The following is a 19,197-nucleotide window of genomic DNA, read 5'->3' on the forward strand; positions in this document are numbered from 1 at the left end:
TAGTGTGATTTGTTGTTGCAAATGAGAAAACGAAAAAACGAAAAGCTGGAAAATTTAAACAGCAACAATAACATTAGCAGCAGCAGGAGCACCAGCCTCAGCCTTATCTATGGCGATGGCGGGTCAATCCGAACTCAAGGACCTTAATCTTTTCGAGCTGCGTCCGCTTATTACAAATCTCAGCTCGAAACTATCAGCCGTTGGATTCGATAAGCAGTTCCTTTGCCTGGTCAGTGATGAAAATGAGATTGTTTTGCGTTACGTTAGCACAACGGGACAGGAGGTGGTTAAGATGATCTCATGGTTTCGGCGCACCAATCGAGTAATACATGATGTCTGCTTCGATCCTGCTGGGATTTGGTTGCTGGTGCTATGTAAGTATGGGATAGGGAAGGCAAGAGTGTACGTGCGTGCGTGCGTTTGTGTTAGTGTGTGTGTGTGTGAATGAATGTGAGTTTATTGATTTTCTGTTGCGTATTTTGTTTTGATTTAACATTTATATGAGGGATTAGGGAGAATATGCGTGGCTATTGAGCGTAGATAAAAGTAACGTCATTATTTTATCAACAGGTTTTGACAATACGCTGCACATTGTGCCCGCTTTGGCCTTGGTGGACAAGACGCATGATCTGGCCGCCTGCTCTTTGTATAGCACAACGCAGGTGACATCCTATATAATACCGTTCGTTGGTCCCCACGAGTGTCCAAATTCAAAAAAAATGTCCCAACCACTCTGCAACTGGACTGTTCCAAGAAAAGCAAGATCAGCAGCAGGAACAAGAGCAAGTAGAACGATTAGCTAATCTTGCAGACAATATCAAACTGGAAGGGGATGAGGATGTGGAACTTCTGGGTCATGAACTGCCGCAGCATATGCTGGCCGGTAACCACACAGACCAGCTGCAGCCGCAACAGCCGGAACAACCACCCGTCCAGCATTTTGATGCCACCGGCAATAGCCAGGTGATGGCTACCTCTTTTATGGCGTCCAAGACCTGCCCATATCCACTCTCGGTGGTGTGGTGGAAAACCAATTATGGCCTTAATAGGGCCATTATTGGCTATTCAGATGGATCCATTTGCTTTGTGGGACTTAGTCCGAATTGTCCTATGATTGCCAGCACAGCTATTGAAAATGGTTCAGTCATGCGCCTCTTGATATGCAAGGATAATACCTTCGATGGAGTTATGCTATTGGTATATATTTGTCATAAATCTTGAAGCCTAATTTATCAATAATTTTTTTCTCTCAGATTACATCCTCGCTGAAGCAGCAATATAAATTATTGCTAGAGCAGAAAGCCATTAAGTATGTCTATCCGGGTGACAGTTCACCCACCACGCGGGAGGGAGCTTGGCAGATTGTTATGTCTGTGCATAATAGGCAACATCATAATCAGCAGCAGGGGGATGCCAATGCCGAAGCCCGGCAAAGCAATAGTTCGGATCCGGCATCCGACAGCAGCCAGTTGGAAGAGGACGTATTCGCCCCACCTGCAAATGAGGAAGTGCCGCAAAATGCACCAGTTAACGCTGACTCCGCCGCCGCAGCCTCCATGACAGCGTCTAGTGATATGCCACCGCCGCCGGCACCTCCGTCATATGGTGAATTTGTAGCTTCACGTCAATCTTCCACCGAAAGTACTGGTGTTCGCATACAACAGCAAATGCTACCGGCCACTAGCTTTGATGGCATACTGCCTGCAACGCGAGCCCGCTTGGCATCTCTGAAGAGTCTGGGCTCCAAGAAATTACAGGCCATAAAGATGCGCCTCTCCGACCAGCGGCAGAAGTTCGATGAATGTGCGTAAGCAAACATAAGCCCAAGAGATTTGAATTTGTTTTTCCTCCTACTATCAAGGCTCTTCTCTATTATTATCTTTGCTTGCATTTCTTGATATTATCCTTGATCTTTGTTACTGTTTTTGTTGCTTTTGGTTCTGAGTGGGCAGTTCTGCGAGTACTGTTGCATCTGCTCAAGCGGCGATTGCGTGGTGAGTTCGCTACAGCTGCGAGACCCAAGCACACCGCACTCACTGACGACACTTGTCCGTAATTTTGTGTACAAACGACAAGCCGAAACCATTTACTTAATTATTTTATTTTCGTTCTCGCTGTTAACATTTTCCAGTTATGCCTGATACCAGTTTGGGATCATTTGCGATTATGGATTCGCCATCGGTGACGCCAGAGCCCTTGGGTCATACCACTGGATCCTTTTATACTATACAGAGTTTGCGGAACACTTATCTTCTTAGTGCTTTACATTGCAGCAGGCAAGAAAATAGAGAGAAACTTTATAAAATAAGGAATTAATATGTAGTATTTTATCCATTCAGCCACAGTTTGACAGTGCACAGCATCGACATCAATTTAAAGCCTTTGTTTGTCTACAAGATACCCAAACATACCCAGGAAATACTCATAAGCTCCAACATACTATATGGCATCCACTACGTGGATTTGCATAATCGCAGTGATTCGGCCATATCGACGGCAGCTTCTTCTCTGGAAGAGGCCCCAGAGGTCAATACAGAGAAGGAGAATCGCGATGCAGATACGGAAAAGCTGGAACTCGAAGTGGATAAGGAAAAAGAGAAGGATAGCGTCCCCACAGTTGTCACAAAAAGCGATACAACTAGCGCAACTACAACTACAAGTTCAAGTTTGGATCAAAGTGAAATGCCAAGCAACGCGATTAATGCTGTTAGCGTAATAAGCAGTGCCATGGCCTCCTTACATACATCCGATGAAGATGTATGTACACTCATTAAGTTGATTTTTGATTAAATTTTCATATCATTACGCAATTTAAATTTCTTGCAGCGCTTTAATCCTCTGGCTCAGATTGGACTCTTTCGCTTTGAGCGGGAAACTGTGCTGCATCTGTATCAAATGTCCCAATATCGCAATGCCGTCGGCCAATGTGAGACTCTCACTAAAGATGAAAAGGCCAAAGCCTTTGAAATTAAGGACATACACACGCCCATGGACTATGTGCAGTTTTATGAAACAAGTGATGTGAGTGATGAGTTCTCGTTGCGGCAAATGGAAATTATGCAATCAGAGTTCCCAAAGATTAACTATGATCCATGCTATGTGATTACAAATAAAAATGTCTATGCCATACAGCTTAGGTGAGAGTTATCCAAAGGAAAGAATAATGAAAATTGATTAATTACATACATATATGATATTTTCCTTTGCAGAAAAGAGCCTTTTGAACTGTTTTTGGATGCGGCCCTGAAGAGTGAATGGAATCAGTGCCGGGACTTTTGCAACACATTTGATCTTTCGATTGAGCACTGTATTGAATTCGCTGGGGATTATCTATTACGACGCAAGAAAATCACACAAGCTCTGCTTACCTACAATGTCGCCAGGGTAAAACCCATTCGAACGGCTTTAAAATTGGCCATGTATGGACATACCTTTGCCCTAATGCAGCTGAGTGCAATGGCTTTAAAGTCTACATATTTGCTGCGCTCACGATATTTGTGTCATCCGATGCTAAAGAGCATGCAGAAGGATATTACCTATCGGCATTCGGAGGATGTGCGCTCAATATTACCATTGCAAATAGATAATCAGGGTGATTTGAATTCCTGTGTCAAGTGCAGTGACTATCATTATGGTGTGGATGATTCAATAAGCTCATTGCAAATGTCCCCCTCATCGCAATTTCATTTGGCCAATTTGTTGCTCATCACTCTAGCTGAAAAAGCAGTCAATGATAAGAATTATTTGCCATTATGGTGGGTTTCACTTACCCTTGTATATTCAGAATAATTGAATTAACATCTTAAATCAATATTTTTAGGAATTTCCTGGTTACAAATAGCAAATATCACACCAACATGACCAGCATTGTCCTTTGCCAAAGTGGTCTTTTTTCGGCAGCTATTATCTTGGCGAGAGTTCGTGGTGTTTGCCTGGATACGTTTAATGCATTAATTAGTGTGGTGGCTCAGGAATTCGGCTGGTATAATGAGCTCAATGTTTGTCTGTATAATCTTAGCGAGCCACTGTTTATGGAAACAATTGGTTACTTGCCACAAGTTTCAATGGACTATTTCGCCTTTGTTCAGGAGAAAATTGAACACATACGTCCGTGCGTGTTGCAGCGTCTGGCTGCGCAGCTGAACCCTTTTGCTCCAGCCTTGCGTCCCATTGTATCGCACAGTAGTTGCAATTTGAATTCAAATGACAATAATTCACATCTATTCGAGTTTTGTAAGAGCCTTATCGAGACTTATCTATCCGTGCTAATCCATATGGAATCGCAGCGTGTTAAACATGATTCCATTGTGAATGCCCTATCCACTTTTCGCATCAACTATGAAGACAATCAGGTAGCTAGTCACAGTATAGATGTTTTCATTTATTTTTCCATTTCATTAATGCGATGTCATCTGCAGTTCGCCATTGAATCATCACGTTTTAAACCAATCTCGGCTGGTTGTGCTTACTGTGCCTGTGTGGTAGATGGTGTCGCCTATTTCTGGGGTTCCAGTGGAGTTCCCTGCTGTTATAGTGCTCAAAAGTCCACAGGTAAATGAAATTTAATTTGTCTTAGGGCCAACTTACACACGAGTTATTTTCAGAGCCCCCAGAACCAGCGCATGCCGTAAAGAGTCTAGATCTACTTGCCCAGCTCAATTTGCAAGTACATGCCTTGAAATGCGGTCGTCAGCATACGCTTGTGCTTACCAATAACGGGGTAGGATATTCACTTGCCAAAAAAGGAGTTTCCCTAATGCACCATTATCATTTTAGCTCTATGCCATGGGCAATAATAATCTTGGCCAGTTGGGTGTCGGCCAGCATATGCAGATGGCACAGCAACCCATGCTGGTGACGGCTTTGGATGGCATGTGCATCACTATATTAGAGGCAGGACAATATCATAATGCGGCTGTGGCGGATGGTCATCTATATATGTGGGGGTAGGAAACGTTTGTCGATCTAATATAATGTATTTGTACTTAATAACATATATATTTTGCAGGTGGGGAGTCTATGGCCAACTTGGGCAGGGCAGCTGCGAGAATATACCCACACCAAAACTAGTCAACTTTTTCAAGTTTAAGGTTGGCTTTCAATATTCTACTCATCCTTGGCGTCTTTAATTAATCGCTGTTATTTACTCTAGAAAATTCTTCAAATCTCCTTGGGTCATGCCCACAGTTTGGTTCTATGCCAGGCATCTAATAGCTATACAGAGGCTGATCAAAGTTGCAACGAGCTTTTTGTCTTTGGCTCTAATCATTTCGGGCAACTAGGCACCGGTGGCAGTGAACAAGGCGGGGATACAAAGATTAATCTGCCAGTACGCTTGGAAACAGGCGGCAGCAGTCTAAGACTGATACATACCAAATTCTTCACGAATGTGAGTTGAGAAAACTTGGGCTTGGCTTGGATGCAATTATTTAGTTTGTTGATTCATTCGTTCTTTTGGTTTATAGCTAGCCGTGGATGAGAACGAGCGCCTATATACCTGGGGCAGCTCACCCCAAGCCTTGCGACTGGCAAATCAAATTAAACGTCGTGCCAATGCCAAACAGAAAATGGAAGAAAATCAGCAGCGTGAGATGCTTAGTAAGCAATTAGAGGCTACTTTATTGCCGGCCAGCAACAGAGATGGCAGCAGCTCCATGGTAGAGCCGAGTACATCATATGCTTCTGTGGTGGCTGGTTCGGCATTGAAAACCAAAGAAGATGAGGCTACGAAATCAGATGCTACCGAGACTATTGAACCGGTTGCAGTAGCTCAAAGAGAGGCTACAGCCACAGGAGCAACTACAACGGGAGCATCAACTGCCAGCAATGAACCTGATCCTACAGAGCACTTGACACCGCATTTAGTGGACACAAGTGAAGTGGCTGGACAAATTCTACAGGTAAATATAAATCACGGTTGCCGTAAGTTCGTTTGGGTCTTATTTTTCCCTTTTACATTGCAGATCTCAAGTGGCCTTTTACACTTTGCCCTGATCTCATCTACATGTACTTTATATACTTGGGGCAAAAATCTGGAGCATCAGTTGGGCACTGAAGACAAGGATCGGCGGGCTGTGCTGAAGCCTTCACCTATTGACAGCATTGTAAGCCCAATGTATGTGGATTGCGGAGCAGACTTTACTTTGGTCATGACCACCGATCACATTGTTCGAGCCTTTGGTGGCAATTCCAATGGCCAGTGTGGACGAGATTTGGGAGCCAGCTTGGATCGCGTGCGACAAAGGGTTGTGTGCCTTCCCACTACTAAACGACTAATGCGTTTCGAGAGTCAATGTGTAGAGGCTCCAGTGGAGATAAACTTGCCAAGGCCACGTATACGTCTGGATCACGATCCAGTTCGGTATTTAAAGGTCATGCCGCCATATCAGCCGCACTTTTTGCAGTCGGCCAACATAAATTTTGAGCCTCATTACTTCCAAGGCGGTGGAAATTATAAGAGCAGTACAGATCATGCGATGACGGGACAGGATTCCGATGATCTGCTGAGCAGTTTGGAAAACCTCAGTCAAAATGATGCCAGCTATTCGTACAATCTACCTGTGGTAACAGGTCAGGGTGCTTCTCCTGCTGCTGCTGCGCCGCCCGATGTCCAAAGTTCACTAGACACACCAGAGGAGCAGAGCTATATACAGTTGCCGGAACAAATGGTCGGTTTGAATGTCCACCAACTTCACGATAATGATGAGGATGAGGCCAGCACGTTTACGCCAAGTACAGACGGCGTCGATGAGACCATGTTGCAGCCGTTGCGACATTACATCCACTACTGCCTATATGCTTTTCACGGCCTCTACAATCCCGAAAAGATAAGCCAGTATTCTCGCCCCACGCGGCAGGAGTATCGTATACGTATCTGTATGCTCAATTTTCGATTCGTTGAGGCCTTCCGTCTGTGTCTGCACAGCTGTGATAGTGGCCAACGTACTCTTAAACTTTTTGAGTACTTTAGCAAGGATACGGGCTATGTACCATTGCGGCGATCAGATCTCAAACATCTTATCTATCATATGTGTCTTCACTTTCTTGAGCACAAATTCGACATGCTCGAGTGTGAGCGTTACTTTATGGGTGATCTGGACTATTATTTACTAGAGCTGGCATACGTATTCTACTTTAACAACAACAACACGGCTTTAGAGCAGAATCTCAATCAGAAGTTTAAGCTGCTGATTGCGGCGGCTGAAGATAGCAATCAGACACAGGCAACATCTGAAACTGGGCATCAGCTGCAGGATACGGATGTCATTTTTGATAGCTTTACGGTTAAGTTCAAGACAATTCTGTGCCAGCGTTTGCTTAGCTATTCGGATTGTGACTCGGCCCATTAGCCAAGATTAGTCATTGACTTCTCTTTCCTAACTACAGTTACGTCCATCTGTGGGTATACATATACATATATATATATATATATATATTTGTTCGTTTAGTCCGTCAATTTTGATATTGTTTTCCATTTGTTTTGATCAGTTTTTGCGTGTTACACCAAAAAGTTATAGTCTATGTTTGTGTTTTATTCAGACTCCAGATGGATGTGCAGTATCCACATAATCTACATACACATACATATATATATATATATCTACATACAACACTTAGGTAGCTCTCCCCCTCTCTCTCTCTTGCTCTTCCTCCCCTTCGCCCCACAATCATGTTTAATAATTATTGTTGTTGCTTTTTATTGTGCTGTTATTTAAAAAGAAAACAAGAATTGTTTAATGCAAAACAAGTTTTTTAAACAATTTAAGTTTTTGTGTAATGCTTAACCTGCTTTATTTGTTTACTCAAAATAAAAAATCACATAAAAATAGGAAAAAAACACTCTTGTTCCCGTTGCTCATTTATTGGGAAAAAGAAGTAAAGATTTATAATTTTTAATTGATATTCAGCTTGTGATTTGCAAATTATTTAATAAAAAAAAAAAAAAATCATGAAAACTAGAATTGTAATAATTATATTCATATTGTATGATTAACAATAAATGATATGTTTCTATATAAAGCAAATCAAACTATTTTATACAAAAGTAATGGAACTTCTAAATTCCCTGATTAAGAGTTCGATCTGTAAGAAGGAACCAAAAATATATCGCCTACAAGTATGTGATGGTTTCCTTTTTTACCGTCTTCAACTTGATAAACTTATACATATGTACTTACATCTATAGTGTAGGAAATTGGTATAAAGCATCTTCACAAAGTAAAATCGACTATTAAAATCGTAATATGCATTCAATATACTTCGACAACAATAAGTATTAACAAGGCGTCAAAAAGACAGATTTATTATAAAATGGTTTACAACTTTAGTTTAATATTGTCGGTGGTCCAGCGTTTGCTTTGTAATGTTTTTAAGGCATTTTCACAGTAAAACTTTTCTTCGGAACGATCGGGCAAAGTTTCCTTAAGCTGTATAAGTTCCTGTTGCTGTTTTAATCCAGCCATTGCATCAATGACGGCCTTGATGCATTTAACGCGACGGGCCAGGTTTAATTTATCATTGCTGTTGCTCATCTTGGAGAGGAATAATTGCAACACAGTGGCTGGAGCCTGCAGTTCATAAAGTCTTTGGACAGCTGACGCTAAATCAAAGCTAATATGAAATTGTTTGGTTTTCAGCGGATGCCAGGTGGGTTTACGCTCAAATATGCACTCTAGATCAGCGTAAGCCTGGGCCTGGGCTCGTTCATTTAAAGCGGTCCATTCGTATTGAGCTGGTGATATCTGCTGATCGGCGGCAAATCGTTGTGGTGATATTAGCTTCAACATGTCCTGTTCCTTCCAGTTTCCGTTCCGTTGACAACAGGCATATAACAACTCAATTGGCGTTAGGTGATCCGCCACCAGTTGGGGCTCCTTCTCCAACAGCAACTGTATTTTGAGGGCAGCATGAAAGACTTGCTCGTAAAGTGGAATAATACCGACTCCTGCATTGGCATACGCATCAACAAGTCGCTGGAGTTGCTGCTTCCTTCCAGTCGGGTCTGCAAGCTCAATTGCTGCCTGAAATTGCTTAAGTGCAGCTTCCTGATGACGCCCAAATCGTTGCAGCAGTTCAATGTGTCCGCTAATGTCGCCGCAATCTTGCAAAAAACTTAGATATTCCTGTAGTACTTTTGGCCTTTGTTTCAATATGCCATGGAATTCTGCTGAATTTAATGTGCGCTTAAGAAAGAGCACTACAGCAATGATGGCATGGCCTCCACCATTAGCCAAGAGTGAATCCAGCAGCTGTTGCTTTTCGTGCAAAGATTTATACATTTCCAATGAAGTCGTCTTGCCCTGCATCAACTTCTGCGTTGTTCCTTTTACATTGGGATGCAGTGTGCTTTGAACTTGGCGACGCAGCAACTTTAGCTCCTCCTCAGCAGAAACACCCTTGGGCATTACGCGATCGTCCAATGTTTGTTCATGCAATACCTCTTTTAAGGCCTCTTCAGTCAATAGATCTTTAATGGATATTTGTATGCAATAGTTGTTCGTCGGAAGCTGTAGAAAAAAGTAGAAATTAATCTTTTTTGTCCCTAAATTGATGGAATTTTGCTACAGTTACTTACTTCGGGGTCGTCGCTAAAGATGCCATTATTGTCCCAATCGGAACTAGGCAATTCTGTGCTTATACCGTCAATTTCATCGTCTTCATCCTCAAAGCTAAAGGCTGCCCGTGAGGATCGGTTCCAATAGCCATCGGTATCAAATTGCATATCCATTTTTGTGGTTTTATGTTAACATTCTATAAACACTCGGTGGTAAATATTTACTTTTTGTAACAAACTCAGCTGTTTACAACCTGTATTTATTGCCCACATTTGTATCCCAGTATTTGTCGTTGCCAGAGAGTTTTAACTTAATGTTCGAAGGTCTGAGCCGGAAGTGCTAAGGTATTAGCCGGAAATCCTAAGGTCTGGGTGGGCGGCCACATTAAAAAAAAAGCACTCTGGGATAAATAAATCCATAATAAATGAAATATAGTTTTTGTTGCCCACGGAAGTTGTTCAACTGCTTCAAACAGATTGCTATGTGGTGAACAAGGTTTACCCAGTCAGTGTCTGTACCAAAGTTCATTTGTGTAACTCTTGGATTGAGAGCATAATTTGGGGTGAATAATATAAGTATTGGAGTTCAAGTCGAATTTGGAGACATTTTCAAAGAGTTTTTTTTTTTTATTTTTCTATACTAATATCTTAGAATACTTACCAATTTTTCGAAAATTTGCAATTAAAAACTACGTTTTTATCTTGATTAATTTAACTTTAATACCATAATTTTATTTAAATTAAACAAAACTTTGTGTGACCATTTACACAAAAAAACTTACGTTTGTAAAAATTCAAATCACATTCTACTTACAGTTTTAGTAGGTAGCTACATATATTAAATAATTGCGTTAATTACATACATAGGTCCAGCTCGTCTAGACATAATGAGCATTCTTAATTGTGCCTGTCAATCTGCATATTAGCGTTTAGCAGCTTAGATAAATTAACTAAAGCCTTAGATTTAAACTAACATCAAAGAATATGTACACACATTAATGAAGGAAACAAAAAACATATACTAATTTAAGCAAATAGTCCGTATATATTCAACTGCCAGTGGTGGCATCCTCTGATTTGATCGTAGAACTTGAGACGGGCTCGCCGCCACCCAAAAGATCGGCGCTAGACGGCACAGCCGATATGACGGCCGGGTTATTAACTTGACTCACAATTGCCCCAATGGGCATGGTCACTGGAACTCCGGGAACTAAAGGCACAGCCGCTTGCTCCACTCCGGGAGCTGTGCTGATGGTGCGTACCAAAGTCTTCTGCTGCCGCAAAAGTTTCTCCTTCTCTCGAGCAGCCTTCAGCTTTTCAAAATCATCTCCATCGTCAACTGGTTCGCTATTAACAGTACTTGCCAGCACATCATTGGAAGATCTAATGTCCATATTTTCCACTGCAATCAGAATATTTGAGTTAGTAAAATTGGCCAAAATGGCATTTAAAGGCAGGGTAAAAACGTGCAAAGATTTTTGTTTTTTAAAAGGTCTACATGAATAGGTTTCTTATTGTCGACTATAAGCTGGAGATTAGACTAGGTATATCTGAAAAGTTTTAGGCAGCTTCGCAATTTAAAACAACATGCCAATTGTTGAAAAATAAAAAAATAATTACATAAAGTCAAATCAAAATATACTAAATAAACCAACGAGAAAATAAAAGATATACAAGAACAGCAACGATTACTTGCAACAAGCCAACAATAAGTTAAAAAATGAATTAAAGTGTTTATTTTAATGGCCAATGGGTAAAATTTACCGGGTGTCACGAACCACCTGAAAACCTGAGGTGCATCTGGTCTCTCTTTTATTTGAAACGCGAATTCGTTGAGAAATGAAGATATACAGAAATGTTAAAAATGAGTACAAAAATGAAGCGACATGTTAATCTGGGACAGATTTAGTTGTAGAAACACTTACCTGTCTCACGACTGACTGCCTTTTGTTGATCAAACAGGGACTTGGTGCTCTCGCTCTCGGCCACAGGTGAACTGGGCGCTGTGGCCAGCAACGAAGGACTTCCGCCGGCTGGAGCTGAGGTGCTCAACAAGGCATCAACGCCGCCGGGAGGAAATAGTGTGGGCTCGTACTGTGACTGTGCCCGGGCATACTGCGGTGGTCGTCCTGGTATATCAACGGGATTTGATCGGCCTTGTGGCGGCTGAGTACCTGGTGGAGGCGGTTGCAGTGTGGTTGTTGTTGGCCCGCCCTCTGTGCCCTGTTGCGATGGTGGAGCGAATATATCCTTGACATTGGGACGCTGCTCATTGGCACGCATCGATGTGATGGTGGCCTGTTCGTCGACCTCTTCGATAACTTGTTGAGTGATGCGAAGACTTCCGGATGGCTTGCCACCCGATGTGGCCGATCCCAAGCCCAGTCCACCGCCACCGGTCAGACTAGCCGAACTTGCACTGGCCGGAAAACGATACTTGTTCTGCTCTTCACTTGGTGTGGCCGAGCCCGGACGACTGTCATCACGGCTGAGGAATCGCTTTAGAGCCGAGGCTACTGTATTCACTCGCGACATTGTTCCCGAAACACTGACCAGAGATGGCGACGATCCCAGACGCATTTTGCCATTGCCCGCTGAGAAATGAATGCCGCTGGCATCATCAGCCTGGGAATTAAAATCAGCATATTAATAAGAAGAAAAGGCAATGGAAATATTTTTGTGTGCTAAAATTCTTATAGTGCCATTTTTTTTTGATTGGGGTGCAATACCAAAAGCATTTGAAGGCCGTGCAAGGTGCAATTAGAGAGGCTGTAGGCAGATAGAATTGTTAGAATCAAAATGTTAGTATGCAGTCATTTAGTTCGGAGGACAAGTACAAATACGATTATTAAATGGAACAGGCATAGTGGTTAATAAATATGTACAATTATCTTTCTTAACTTAAATTTAATAATTAATTTCTTTAATCAAAAACTATGCCCATTCCGTACTTTCTTTACATCCTTAATGCTTAGTTTTAAATTAAATATATGGAACTACCAATCACCATTTATGATTGAGAATGCGGATATGATAGACTTTTAACCAGATAATTTGAAAAAGAGAAAGAGGTTAGAATTTTGAAATTTTGATGTGGTCACTTTGCTTGATGATGATCGATTTCGATTTATATAGTGCCAATTGTGGTTTGGGTTCGATGGTGCCAATACGTTTTCTTTAAATGCTGCCAACTTTTTGATTCTAACCTCCTCATCCGGCGCACCCTTGGTTAGGTCATAAGTGACTGTCTGCAGGGGTACACCCTGTTGCTGTGGCTGTTCCATAAAGAGTTTAGTACCCCCCTCGGGGGGCAACACTAGCCAGAGCTGGTGGAGCAGCGGTGGCATTATTACCAACCATTTCATCGATGCGCACAGACGACATAGTCGATGGCATTGCAGCACTTTTGGGTACTTCAATTTTGGCAGTCGAGGGCTCTGGATGATTCTCACGGAAACGTTCGGCAGCTATGGTATAGGGCAGTTCATTGGGGAACACCTCATCCCAGTATTGATCCTTGAGCAATTCCGGATGGTCGTGATGCATCTCATCGACAATTAGGTAGGATACCTGAAGATTGCGATCTACCATCCAATTGACCTAAGATACAAGATACAGGATATAAGACTTTTAGCACTTGCAGTTGATCATTTGATCTATGAGTTTACCTCAAAGTCATCATCATCCTCGCCAAATGGATTGATCAGTGACTCTGCCACCTTGAGCCAACCCATATAGAAGAAGAACTGAAGCGTGGTAAATACTGGAAAATACAAATCCACTTTGTTCAAATAGCTAGTGTTGCCCACAACCTTGCCATCTGTCCATTGCTGGCCCATGCAACAGGTGAGGAAATACGAGTAAACCGCCAGTGTGACCACCTGAGTGTAAACCAGAGGGACACTGATGGTATCATAGCTAATCAATAGGCCACATTGACCACGAAATTTGTTCAGCTCATCAATTATGGTCTTCACTGCGAAGTCATCACGTATACGACCCTCCTTGCGGGCTCTGGTTATAATACTAGCTGCCCATACGATGGGCAACCAGTGTTTCGAGGGCCTTGGGAATGATTTGTTCATGGCCTCGATAATGGTGCGTTCATTGTCATTGAGGAGACCTGCCTCTACCAAATTATCGAGACCCGGGAAACGTTTCTTCACCCTCGGCGAGACATTGACCAATACCATGGTTAAACATAAGCACACATAACGCATTATTGTACGTCGCATAACACGTCCACGCTCATCCTGGCCATGGACATTGGAGCTAACAAATACGGCTATGGGATCAGGCCACGGTATGGATGTATACTGATTCCACCAGCGTGTCATCACAATTGACACATAGAAACCAAGCACAAAGGACAATGGAATTAAATCACTATAACTATTGCAATACTCCACAATAGCCTCGAAGGTCCTGAATGAAAAGAAATGCTTGGATTACTTACACTTGTCAACAAGTTAAAAGTGTTTCTACTTACTCTTTTTGACCTTCGTTTAGAGCAAAACGATACATTAAATTGAGGACATAGTAACAGATTAGAAATGCCAGCAAATCTAGCCAAACCAATTTGTAAATGCTTCCACGCCATCTGAAATATTTCGATTTGAATAGTTCAATTTCGAGTGGTTTTGTTAATAACTTGAACGACATCAGTTCTTATAAATAGTTTCAACACGTAATACATCCAATCGTTAAACTATATACTACCACTTGTGTCAATTTATCTGGCTTATCATAGACTTGCCGGTTATTCGGGCTATTCCAATGATTATGCTCGCTTTATTGGTTAGCGGCAAGGTGTCTGTTTCCGATTGTGAAGTCAACTGTGTATGCTCAGCAGAATTTCCTCAAATTGGCGACGTCATTTTAATTCACCTGCTATTGTTGCTGTCGGCAACGTCATAAATGTCCGTCTCTCTCTGTGTCAACAGAGTGTGACTACCTATGGGCCTCTCTTATCAACACACGAATCGGGCATGATAAACCCAAATACCATCAATAACAACAAAACCATATCATCATATTATCAAATGAAATTTGCCTTTTTTTTTATCGTAAAGTCGGTTTAATTTTCTACTTCTTTGAATGCAAACAATTTTTTTTTTTTAAATTAAAAATCTTGGTATAGGCAATTTCGGATATTCCGCGATATTCTATGTATAAAAATGAGTCAATATTCTGCCCATTCGTTTTGACTAATGCCGAGCTTATTTAATGCTAACCATAACTTTTGCAAAAAGTTACTCATACATATGTGCATGATTGAGAAATAATAAAAAGATAAACTGTAATTTGATTTTTATTCAAGATTAACTACAGAAAGATAAGCTTCTTAATCTTATCGATGCTTTGCCAAACAAAATTTGGAAATTCAGTTTTTAAATCTATCGAGTGCAAGGGGATTTCATATTTCCCATCTATATATATTCTGTTGTCTGATCTTTGGTATTGGTTTAATTAACAAGAGGGCGTTAAAAACTAATGTTTTCTCTATTCATTTGTACTGCAGTTTGTCATATTATTAACTTCACATGTTCGGAATTGACAGCACTTTAATTAGATCATCACCAGAACTCACAGTTCCCAGTCCCTTGATTATATAGACTTATCAGCAGTCCTTCAATTGGGATATCAAAACATTGTCGACTCTCTCTATCTATCTCCTTGTTCACGCTGGCTTATTGAGTCACTAGTTTGTTCGACATTATTAAATTATAATTCAAATTACAAGCATGACAGATGTCACATATATGTATACAAATATAAGTGTATGACGACAAAAGGTCTAGATTACACTATAGAATTGATATGGGCATCATTATTTGCATTTCTCTGTATTTGTATATATGGTAAATGGAGGCGGTCTGTCTATCAGCGGAATTGCAACTGGTTCATTGTGGGGTATTGTAGGAAATGGAAAATTCTATTATTTGCACTGACCCCCACAACTGACATAAGCATTAGTCTAGCCCTAGAATATATACACTACCTACAATTAGCAATGGAATGACAATTTCTGAAAAGTAGTAGTTCTTGTTACTCACCTGAGAAGTAATTTGAGAAAACAGCCAAAGCCCCGACAAGTGGCCACTTCACCTGTATATGTAATTGTCATTTTCACACAGGTTTTTATCTATGCTTTTTTGTGAATTTTATTCCCCTTTTTGTTTTTCGTTTTTATAGTTGGGAAGAAGATTCTTTTTCTGCTTCAATGTTGTCTTATCATGTCTCCATTTGGCATTTGATATAAGTACATTTTGCTGTTCTCTAGGAAATATCTAATTAAAAAATAAAGATGAGATAAACGTTATACATATTAGATATAAGCAAGTGAATGTCTCTTGGCGTTATATAATATTTAGCTGCATTTACTGGGAAATTCATTTGAAATTCAAAAATCGATATTTTCACATTGCAAAGTCAATTAAACATGCGACAAATAGGAAAAAGAAAATCTAAACAACTGCAACATAGTTTATATGCTCTTCTTTCAAAGGTCAATATGAAATTATTTCACTACTTTGTTTGAAAAATCCACTCAATTAATATTCCTAATTTGACCTATTGCTTGATTCAGAAAGTTTTGCCATTTTGATATACTCAAAGTCATCATCAATCTCACAGAATCAAATATGTTCAAAATGTCATCAGTATATTAAAGATTACAAAATGGAACATAAAATGTCTCATGTTTAAAATTTTAAGTCTCAAATGACTGTATGGCCCATAGTGCAAGAGTATAGAAACACAATGAGGTACAATGAAAATGCATTTTGTAGTTAACATTTGAGAGAAATGCAACATTGCCGACGAGTTGATTGTATTAATTGCACCAATTTATCTAGATGCATATGTAGGATAGATTATATATACCTATGTCGATATATACAATTGAAATTCAGCCAAGTTTAAACATTGACAAGGCGCAGCTTGCGTGTGGGCGATGTCAGTCTGTCACTTCTGGAGGTGGCATTTGGGGGTCAAAAACTCAAAATGATTAGATACCAATTAGTTAAATAAACAAGAATTTCTATATATGGGTACAGTGGAATATAAGTATAGTGATAGCTGACATTACACATTTGTTGGAGATGAGCTCACTGACAGCAGGGGAAATGTCTATAGGTATTTCCGCATTGGAGAGAATTCTGTGAACTACGAAGACAATTTAATGATCAGAAATCAAAGCACCAAAGCACTGTGAACTAAGCTCAAATTATATGGTACATAAAGCGAGTCATGCCTATATACCAGCATTCAGATATATGTATACAGGTAGATAGATAGGGAAGGAGAGGTGCCAAATAAGCCCAAGCCCAGCTTGAGTTCATATATGACATCATTTTTCGGTGCGCGGTTACAAAGCAAATGTTGTTTTTGTATACTAGTATATATTTTTAATAGCTGATCTGATCGCTTGTGGTTTTGTGCTATTTCTTTATTTTTTTCCTAACTTTTGCTCGTAAATCTCTCTATTTAAAAAAGGCCGATTCATGACGTAGCTTTTGCTGATTATTCTAAAGAGTGCAGTTGATTATTTTTACCAGGGTCATGATAGCCAGCTATTTCGTCTGGCAACGTGATCAGCTTAAATTTGAAATAAAAAACTAATTTGACTAACTGAAGGGTCTTAGAGAGACAGACCAAGATAAGTGTAGTTAATGAAGGTAATTACGTCATTCTCAAAAGGCCGCCAGAGGGCGTCTGAATATATATGCTATGTATATGTATATATAAAGAGAAACAAACAACATTATAAGATAAGAAGGAAAAATTATAAAAGAAATATGATAAATGTGTTAATTCTTCTCTCATGCCGTATTTACTTTGTTTTCCGTATTCTTTTTGGTATATAAGATTCTCAGAATCTGTCGTTCGTTGCCATAAGGCAAAACAAGATCATTATTTTATTATGTTTTCATATTACAATTATACGATAACTTTTATACCCTTTGTTTTGGTGCCAATAATTATGTTTTAGAATCTTTGTAAAACAAATGATTAACTTAGGCATAAAGTTTATCGTTTTTTTTTTTGGTTATTGCTTTTTGTTAGTTATACAATATTTTCGTTCTGTATTTCCTTGTAAAGGTTCTATTCAGCTTTATGGCAAATTTTATATGATTAGTAGTTGTCGAATGATTAAGAGTTTATTTTACAACCTAGTTACTGTTGACTTCTAGTAAGGTTGATTGAGGAAGGAAGAATTGTTTTTAATTTTCCAGAGATCCATAGGCATATAGCATGAATCATTTATTGTCAACCAATCAAGACAGTCCCAAGTGACATCTTCACATTGTTAATACTGCACTTCATTTAAAAAGGAAAGGCACAAATAAGCTCGTTCAAGTGTTTGCACAGTAAACTTTAACTTTCAGTGAATACGATGACCTATATCGAACAGATAACTCAGTCAGGCGTATGCAGTTATCATTAACATTTACATTAGAAACAAAAATTAATGCATTTACACTAAATCGAACACGTTAAATTACAAAAACAAACCATTCGAATTCATTTGGTCGAGGTTAATGACATTTTCAGCGAGAATTTTGCATACCCATTGCATTTAAAGCTAAAGAGTATATCAGGTCAAAAGAAGAGAGATGAATTGAGTGAAATCTCAATTTGTTTTAAAAGAAATGCTTTGTTTAAAATGGAACAGCTGCTGTTATGGGATATCAAACAGCTGTCAGACAAGGTATTCCAATGAAACTTGCATTACTGGGTAACTGAAAGTCGTTGCTAAGCCTTAATTTACAGCCTGATGTTACATCAGGAGAACGCTTGTGCGACGACAGACAAGGTGTGAGTCTAAATTTACATTCAAGTAGAATATTTTGCCGAATCTAAAGAGAGCATTCTCTAAATGTTCAGAGGTAAAGAGACATATATACTCGTATACTCGATATAAATTTAGAATTTTGTAGATTTTAAAGGCGTGCATGAGTGGAATTGTAATTGCATATTAGTCCCATGCATATGTATATATTTTTATTGAAGGGTCTTGTGGATGAGTCATCTGCCAGGGAAGAGAATAAAGAAACCGGAGGAAGCATAATTTTGTTGCTGTTGTTCGGTTCAATCGATTTGCAAATCACGCGGTTCAATTTGGGTTTTCAGCTGCAATTTTTTGATTGTTATTCCCAGTGCACTATTATTAACATCGCTGCATGGCCACTTACACTTATTTTTTTTTAACAAACATTCACAACACGCGAATACAGTGGTTGAAATCACGCTTTATCTGCCTTTAGGTAGGTAGGTGGGTTCTAAGACTAAGGTCACTTCCACTTCCCCTTTAATTCTTCACTTCACTTCGCAGCAAGAACAACAAAACTCATGTGGTTTTTTTTTTTTTGCCTGCTTGCTCTGTTTCGGCTTCTACATAGATGGGTTTTCGCTTCTCTTGGCCTTTATGCTTCACAATTTTTACGTTGTTTGCCGTCGTTGCCGCCGATATTCTTCTTACATACACGAACAACGCACACAGAGATGTAGATGTAGGCGCTTGCCGTTCGAGGCAGCGTTTCAGGAACACCAAAAATAACACCTCACTTCCGCGCTCAACGACCGACAGTTTGAAACTGAAGTCCAAGAGACACATGCGAAAATAATGCCAACTACAACTA

At 40.0% G+C, this 19,197-nt stretch overlaps 3 protein-coding genes across 6 annotated transcripts; 1 reads left to right on the forward strand and 2 right to left on the reverse strand.

Moving 5' to 3' along the window:
• The first annotated feature begins 7 nt into the window (after nucleotides 1-7).
• Nucleotides 8-7,839, forward strand: LOC137585650 (uncharacterized). Its single transcript, XM_068301500.1, is given in 16 exon segments — nucleotides 8-374; nucleotides 571-713; nucleotides 715-1,197; nucleotides 1,254-1,803; nucleotides 2,132-2,276; nucleotides 2,340-2,757; nucleotides 2,827-3,137; nucleotides 3,210-3,755; nucleotides 3,821-4,352; nucleotides 4,419-4,551; nucleotides 4,605-4,720; nucleotides 4,777-4,946; nucleotides 5,009-5,090; nucleotides 5,153-5,389; nucleotides 5,466-5,900; nucleotides 5,964-7,839. Coding segments are annotated over 16 exon segments (5,952 nt in total). The 5' UTR covers nucleotides 8-109; the 3' UTR covers nucleotides 7,350-7,839.
• A 430-nt stretch (nucleotides 7,840-8,269) lies between these two features.
• Vps16B (Vacuolar protein sorting 16B) lies at nucleotides 8,270-9,880 on the reverse strand. The gene is made up of 3 exons (XM_068301504.1): nucleotides 9,808-9,880; nucleotides 9,575-9,750; nucleotides 8,270-9,506 (listed from the first exon to the last, which is right to left on the reverse strand). Exons 2-3 carry the CDS (start codon nucleotides 9,725-9,727, stop codon nucleotides 8,316-8,318), a joined length of 1,344 nt encoding a protein of 447 aa, XP_068157605.1. The 5' UTR covers nucleotides 9,728-9,750; nucleotides 9,808-9,880; the 3' UTR covers nucleotides 8,270-8,315.
• A 367-nt stretch (nucleotides 9,881-10,247) lies between these two features.
• Nucleotides 10,248-19,142, reverse strand: Best1 (Bestrophin 1). Of its 4 annotated transcripts, XM_068301503.1 has the most exons (9): nucleotides 18,751-19,142; nucleotides 15,610-15,843; nucleotides 14,043-14,153; nucleotides 13,222-13,978; nucleotides 12,869-13,153; nucleotides 12,760-12,828; nucleotides 11,479-12,178; nucleotides 11,318-11,362; nucleotides 10,248-10,955 (listed from the first exon to the last, which is right to left on the reverse strand). In XM_068301503.1, exons 2-9 carry the CDS (start codon nucleotides 15,678-15,680, stop codon nucleotides 10,603-10,605), a joined length of 2,391 nt encoding a protein of 796 aa, XP_068157604.1. In that variant the 5' UTR covers nucleotides 15,681-15,843; nucleotides 18,751-19,142; the 3' UTR covers nucleotides 10,248-10,602. The 4 variants fall into 4 exon arrangements, 3 of the variants coding, with proteins under 3 accessions (XP_068157604.1, XP_068157602.1, XP_068157603.1); XM_068301501.1 differs by lacking the exon at nucleotides 12,760-12,828 and having other exon boundaries at nucleotides 12,911-13,153; XM_068301502.1 differs by lacking the exons at nucleotides 11,318-11,362; nucleotides 12,760-12,828 and having other exon boundaries at nucleotides 12,911-13,153.
• Nucleotides 19,143-19,197: the final 55 nt, after the last annotated feature.

The sequence above is a fragment of the Drosophila tropicalis genome, unplaced genomic scaffold (assembly GCF_018151085.1).
Source record: "Drosophila tropicalis isolate 14030-0801.00 unplaced genomic scaffold, ASM1815108v1 contig_878, whole genome shotgun sequence".
Classification (NCBI taxonomy): Eukaryota; Metazoa; Arthropoda; class Insecta; order Diptera; family Drosophilidae; genus Drosophila; species Drosophila tropicalis.